Here is a 6,940-nt window from a genome sequence, read left to right as displayed (position 1 = left end):
TTCTCTTATGTTTCTTTTTTGTTGAGTATTTTGTTTGATAAAAAAATCATGGAAGTGCTAAACATGTAAATAAAATAAGCATTGTAATTCAAGGCCTGGTAATTATTACATCATCTCAGAGAGCTGGGTGATCTATGTGTCTTAAAGGAAAGTGTCTGTAAGATGGAAGAAAGAATCCTGTGAATATTAAAATCTGAAAATGACATAGAAAATTCAATTTTGTCATTTCCCCACAACCTAGACACAGGGTGATAAATACATGTCATCAACATTTTAATTGAATTGACATTTCTATATAGGTTTGCCAATGAACTAGCACTTTTAGGAAGCTAAATGAGCACATTTCCAAATTTATGCTACTTTTCAATGATGACAAATTAAAATTACATATTTAGCATTATATTCTCTGAAATGCATGCATGTCTGATCTCAGCCAGTGATTTGACATTTTAATTTATTGTGCATTTTATCTTAACTTCCATTACAGTGCTTCTAATGCAATTATTATTCTTTTTAGCATGGGATGTGTTCTCAATGTTCTCAGTTACTCAATTTTGTCACTACAATATCACAAAGAAGGCAGCTAGACTTAGGTAGTCTTCCAAGGGTGCATTAGCTCATACTTAAACAGGTTATTTTGGACTCTTTCTAAGCTAAATATGATGGCCTTCCAAGGACAGAATTACCAGCTCACTTATAAGTGCATTTGTTTTTTCTTCTCACACTATTCAACAGTGGATTGCACGATGGCAAAGTAGTGCCTCTACTGTCATCACTTTGTCTTACACAGAGCATCCTGGCAGAACAATCTGTCTAAAGAAGCAGCAAGGTGGAATAAAGAAGGGACCTTGAAATAGGAATGGTTTGTATAGTTAAGCAGGCCATGCCATTTTCACAGCTCCACAACCAAATTTCAAGGTATTTTCTAGGAGACTGCAGATTTTTCCACTGTGATAAAGGATTCTAGAGGAATGATGTATTTCTCGTGTTTAATTCTTCATGAATACCTGGAATCAGGCTTCTGCCTCACTTTCAAGAGTGTACCTATTGCAATGTGTATGTTTGTCTGTTTTCTTCTCACAGATCCCAAAGGTGGGCTTTTTCTATATAGCAAACCAAATCGGTATTTGAAGTTTAGTAAGTCCCTTATGGTGTTTTACTCTTTAAAAGGATTCTCTGCCTGGAGAAAGCCAGGAGCAACGTGACTGAAATTCTCCATATCTCCACTGGGACTTGAGCAGTGAGTTACAAGTGATTTGCAGAGATTTTCGCCTTTACAGGTTTCACTGAGTTTAGGGGCACTTTCCCGTACAGGAAGGGGATCAAAGGCGAGCTGCCTGAAGTCCAACTGCAGCACTGTGCCGTGTTTTTTTCAGTTTTTAATATGAAAGAGTAGAGGTACCTAGGGCAGGAACGGCAAAATCTCTGCGGGCTAATTCGTTTTTCCCACTGGCGGCAGCTGCTGGAGCCCGGCCGCCCGCAGCTGCCCCACCGGGCCAAGCTGCTCCCGGGCGGGAATACTGGCCGCGGAAATTCGGCTCCAGCTTAATGAGACCAAGCTGGGCAGAGGCACTTAAAGCAAATTCCCACTAACATCCCTAATATATCTGCAATGTGTGCAGCAGAGGCGGTGACAGCAGCGGCAGCAGCATGAGATTCACAGTATTAATAAAGGGATTCACCGCCTCGTTAGGAAAAAAAAAAAAAAAAAAGGGGAGGGAGAGGGGAGGAGGGAGGAGGTAGTAGGCAGGAAACTTCTGTGTGTTATTTACATCGGGAAAGGGGGGAAGGAAGGGTGTTTGTGCCTCTGCCTGTGAATGAATGAGAAAAAGGAAGGGAAGGAAAGAAAGGCAGGGAGGGAGGGAGGGAGGGACGCACACACAGAGCACTGAAAGGAGGCTCTGTCCCCTAAACCCAAGTAACCCATTTGCAAGAATTGGATGCTGGAAAAATGGTGAGGACCCGGAGTTGAAAACATTTTCACTTTAATACTGAAAAAATATGCCATTATAAAATCCTCGAATAGAATTAGTAAGTTTCACTTGCTTCCTCAGTTCTGTTTTCCTCAAGTTATAGTAAGATTTACAACAGCACAGAATTTTCTACCATTAAACTTTGCAGCCTAAGCGCTAGAGTGACATTAATTGGTCATGCTTAACTGCCTTGGATTTTTTTTTTTGTATGTTTACACTGATACCATAATAGAAATCAAGGGTACTAATTTTTACATTCAGATGGAAAGGCAATACTGATTATGTATATTGAAAAAGAAGAGAGAGAAAACAAAACCAAAGCCTACCCTCCCCACCTCCCCTGAAAAATGAAACACAACCCATTATCAACAAAGCAAACCTCTCCCAGCAAAGTAATTCCCACCTAGACATAAAAATAAAAAGAAAATTTAAAAAATCCAATGAGAATATTCATGCAACTATGTCTTAAATAAAATCTTTACAATTTTGTTCCACAGTAAAAGTACGATCTCTACTGCCTATTGATCACACAAAAAAAAAATGGCGAAATGGCACTTTTTATTATTATGCTGTATTTTGTATATAGAAGGTTTGATACCAAGGGACTTATCAGGTAAGAGGGATGATGGTGTGAACTAGACGCTGCTTCCAGTCGGGGGCTGGAGCGTCCCTGGGGTGCGTTGTATCCATGCGAGCCATGCAGCACTTTTTTTTTTTTTTTTTTTTTTTTTTTGTCCATTTGTCTGTTTGTTTCAGAATCGCAGTCATTTATTTACATTACATTCATGCCTTCGTGCAACTTTCCACTCCTGCTTTGCCGTCAGGAAGAGGCCAACACCAGTCCTCTGATCCTCTCATTTTCCCGGCCTCTTGGAAAGGGGTCGGTCCACAAGGGAAGAGGGCAAAAAAGCAAATCAAACCCCAACACAATTGAACAAAAGCCCAACAAAACCAGGAGCCGTGTTTCGCCCTGCCAGAGCCGAGGGAAGCTGTTCCTCGTCTGTCTGTCGCTGCTCCGGCTGCGCACGGGCGGGGGATGCGTGCACCGCGCCGGGCTGCGCAGCGCTGCAGGGATGCGCTCCGGCGCCGGGCTCCCCCCGCCGCCCACTGGGCCTCGGTGCTTGCTATAGGGGTCGTGAGGAAGGGCGTGCGTGCGTGTGTCTGTTTCTCTTCTCACAAAAGGTAGCAGCGGAGGTGCAGAGCTGTCCCCGGCCGGCGCGTGAAGGGCCGGTCCCGGGCGGCGGCCGCCCCCGCCCCGCCCGCCGCCTCAGTCCGACAGGGAGTGGGAGCCGCAATCGTACACCCTGTGGGCCCCGTCGGCGCTGTAGGGCCCGTTGTGCCAGTAGGACGAGTCGCAGACCGTCTGCAAGGAGTTGATTTCAGATGCAGAGGAGTTGGCATCCCTCCTCTTGGACCTCTTTCTGTTCCTCAGGATGAAAACCAGCATGCCAACCACTGTGAAGGCAGAGGTCACAAAAACCAGCAGAAGCCCTGGCACTAGCACTGAAATAGAGACCCGGCTGGTCTCCAAGTAGGAGTTGGAGTGAGTACCTGTCTCTGTCAACCCGGTGCTGTTTTTGTTAGAAGTTAATGTGGGAGAGATTTTTAACTGAGGGCAAATCACATCATTGGAGAGAGACTCAAAATCCTCCTTGAAGAAATCTTCAGGGGACTCACACCTCAGGTCACTCATAATCACCTTGGGGCGCAGCATCTCTGCCCACTGTTTGAAAGGCACGATAGGGCAAGTACAGTCCCATGGGTTGCCGTGCAGGTCGATCTGGGTGATGGAGGTGAGCTGGTCCAGCACCCCCGCCACCGGGAGGTACATGAAATAATTGTTGTGTATGCTCAGCTTGGAAAGCGAGACCCCGGCGAACACATCTACTGGGAGAGACCTCAGCAGATTGTTGTTGAGGATGAGGACTCTCAGTTTGGGCATCGCATTGAAGGTGCCAGGCATGATCATCTGGATCCCATTAAACTCCACGTTCAGATACTCCAGGTTTTGCAGCCCAGCAAATTTCTCCCGGGACAGGGTGTCTAGGTAATTGCTATCCATGTAGAGCCATCGGAGATCAAAGAGGTTCTTGAAGGTGTTGTTCTCAACGGTGGCAATGTTGTTGTTGCCCAGATCGAGTAAATTAAGTTTTCGGTAATCCAGAAAGTGGGATTTCCTGATGGTGTGTATTTTGTTGTCTCTCAGAAACAGCTCCTGTACATGGGAAGGCTTGGGCTTCAAATCCACCAAGCTGCTCACATTCCTATCATTGCAATTAACCTTTAAACCTGAGCCAGGGATCTGATCACAGCTGCAGATGTGCGGGCAGGAAAAGGTAGTGGGTAGTTTGCTCTTCGCACTCACTGTCGACACAGCAGCAGTGGGTTTGGTCTTGATTTGCCAGTTGACAGGAATCTTTGTACCTCCGTTTGGAGCAGATCCTGGCGTGGCAGGGTCTTCTTTGCCATGTATTTTAAAGGGGGTTGGAATGGGACCAGGATCGCAGGTTTCTTCTTCAGCAGGGGGAGCAGCTAGGCTGGAATCTACTCTGTTCTTTTTACACAGCTCCTGCTCTGTGGTCTCATTTAAATCTTTGCCCTGCAACCTAGTGGGAGCTTCACAAATCACTCTGCCTATCAAAGCGTTTTTAGGTATGTTTTCCAGCCATTCTTTCAATGACAGCAGATCGCAAGTGCAGTCCCAGGGGTTATCCTCTAGCAGGATTTCAGCAATGCCTGGGATCTGCTCCAGGACCTCCTCGTAAGGCAAGGTTTTAAGACGGTTTCCCCGGAGGTCGAGGTGGGTGATCGGCACGTACTGAAACACGTTGGGGGGCAAGGTGCTGATGAGATTGTCATTTAAAATCAGCACCTCTAGCTTGTTTAAATCCCTAAATGCTCCCGGGTCAATATCCCGCAACAGATTAAAATCTGCCTGGAGGTATTCCAGATCGTCCAGCCCCAGGAAAGTCTGCTTCCTGAACGATTTGATCTTGTTGTTGTTTATGTGCAAGCGTTTCACCAGCTGCAGCCCAAGGAAAGCCCCAGGAACAATCTCATGCAAACCGTTGTTTTCCATGTGCAAACTGACCGCATTGTAAAAGTTAGCAAACTCATTAGGGAAAAGTCGAGTCAGGGAATTGCCATGCAGGAATAAATGGTAGAATTGGGAAGTTGGGGCGGTGAAATGTTGCAGGCTGGTAAATCCCTTTTTCTCACAGTCTACGTGCAAATCCCCTTCTATCTCGTTGCAGGCACAGATCTTCTCTTTGCAAACGTCCCCTGTAACGTTTCCAGCAGCAAAACAAAGAGATGTCTCCAGCAACAGAATCCAAAGCAGCATTTTTAAACCGAGCAATTCATTCCCGATCTCATCACAAAGTAACAGCAACCATCCTCCTCACATGGAAAGCAATTCCAGTTCATTCAATACATTAAATGTCCGAACCACCAGCAAAGGGAGAGGAAAAAAAATGTGTGTGGGGGAGCAAGGAGGGTCGGCGGAGGGGGGGGGATGCTTTCGTTTCTCCTCTCCTTTCTCCCCCCCACGTACAACTGCAACAGCCCAGATTCCAGTCAGTAATTATATCCACAAACTATCCAGGCACGTACTGCAAGGCAGGCGAAAAAAATTAAAAAAAAGTAGAAGGAAAAAAATCCCCCTCCTCGCTCGCCCTCCCTAACGCCTGCCGGGCAGCTAAGTGGAGATCTGCCGGCCGGGCTGGCTCACCGGCACGGTGCTGCTGGCCCTCGGCCGCCGCTGCATGTTAGGGAGGCGCGGGCGGGAGCGCGGCGCTGGCCGCGGAGGCTGCGCGGTGCGCGGCTCCGCGCGGACTGACCTTGCCGCGCGGCGGCGGAGCCGCGCTCCTCGCCCGCCGCCCGCCGGGCGCTGTCCAGCGCCGCGGTGCTGAAAGCGCCCGCCCCAGCCTAGGCTCTGCCCGCCGAGCCGCCGCCGCTGCGCCGCGCCTGCCCCTGCTGCTGCGGTGCGCGGCTGCCCATGCCCGCCGGCGGCCGGAGCCTGCCGCGGGGCCGGGGCCGGAGCAGGGGCCGCCTGCCCGCCCGCCCGTCCGCCCGCGCCTCGCCTCGCCTCGCCCTGCCGGCAGCGCTGCCTCCCCTCCTCGCTCCCTCGCTCTCTGCCTCGCTCGCTCTTTCCTTTTTCTTCCGCTGCTGCCGAGCCGCACGCTCGCACACACTCACATGCACGCAGAGGGAGAGTTGCTAAGAGGCTCTGCTCGTTTCAACCTGGTGCACACTGAAAGATCTGACACCCTCTGCTGAGCTGCAGTGGCAAAAATCCATCTGCTAAGGGAATGCTGGAGAAGAAAAAAAAAAATCAATCCACGTACAGGGCAAGCGTTAAAAACACTGGCATTAAAAGCTGTAGATCTATTTAGATGCGTTCTCCTAAATTGATTTTTTAATTTATTTATTTTCTTTTAAAATGGAAAGTTTAGCACTCCCCTTCTCCCGACCAGTTCTTTATTGCCCCCATTCACACACACTCACACCTGCACAAGGAGAGGAAGGCTCGTTTGCCTTATTGTATTTCCCAATGACTTGAACAGAATTAGTGTCAGAGTGTCAAGCGAATAGCAATTTGAGGTAATTATTCTGCACGCCATTTTTATCATGGCTTTAAATGCGTTTCTTCCTCCCCTGCAGTCCAGGGTGTTTTATGCTGGTGTTCTCTATGCAATGTCGAACCGTGGATTAATGCTCTTTCTATTTTTCATAATTTAGATGATCAGAGAGAAGAGGGTAGGTAGGGGGGAGGGGACTGCTGCACTGTTAGCAGTTCACGCTACCTGTTCCCACGGAGTGTAGTGTCTCCCTTAAGGAGGGTAGGGGAGGGTAGAAACTGATGGTTATTCTTGTCTCTATAAAAATCCAGAGATGCGTATATGTCCACGCATAGATATTTCTCTAGGGATGCTCCTTATATACTATCTGTGGAAATAAAATGCCTG

The 6,940-nt window shown here is 48.0% G+C and overlaps 1 protein-coding gene across 1 annotated transcript; it reads right to left on the bottom strand.

The window, feature by feature from the left end:
- Window positions 1-1,968: 1,968 nt before the first annotated feature.
- Window positions 1,969-5,785, bottom strand: SLITRK1 (SLIT and NTRK like family member 1). The gene has a single exon (XM_053936036.1). The coding sequence runs from the start codon at window positions 5,314-5,316 to the stop codon at window positions 3,241-3,243; it is 2,076 nt and encodes a 691-aa protein (XP_053792011.1). The 5' UTR covers window positions 5,317-5,785; the 3' UTR covers window positions 1,969-3,240.
- Window positions 5,786-6,940: the final 1,155 nt, after the last annotated feature.

Source organism: Vidua chalybeata, chromosome 2, assembly GCF_026979565.1.
Source record: "Vidua chalybeata isolate OUT-0048 chromosome 2, bVidCha1 merged haplotype, whole genome shotgun sequence".
NCBI lineage: Eukaryota > Metazoa > Chordata > Aves > Passeriformes > Viduidae > Vidua > Vidua chalybeata.
This window is presented reverse-complemented; position numbering and strand designations above follow the sequence as displayed.

What these genes read in the sequence shown, in the direction of transcription:
- SLITRK1 (XM_053936036.1), bottom strand. Translation starts at nt 5,316, where the DNA reads ATGCTGCTTTGGATTCTGTTGCTGGAGACATCTCTTTGTTTTGCTGCT.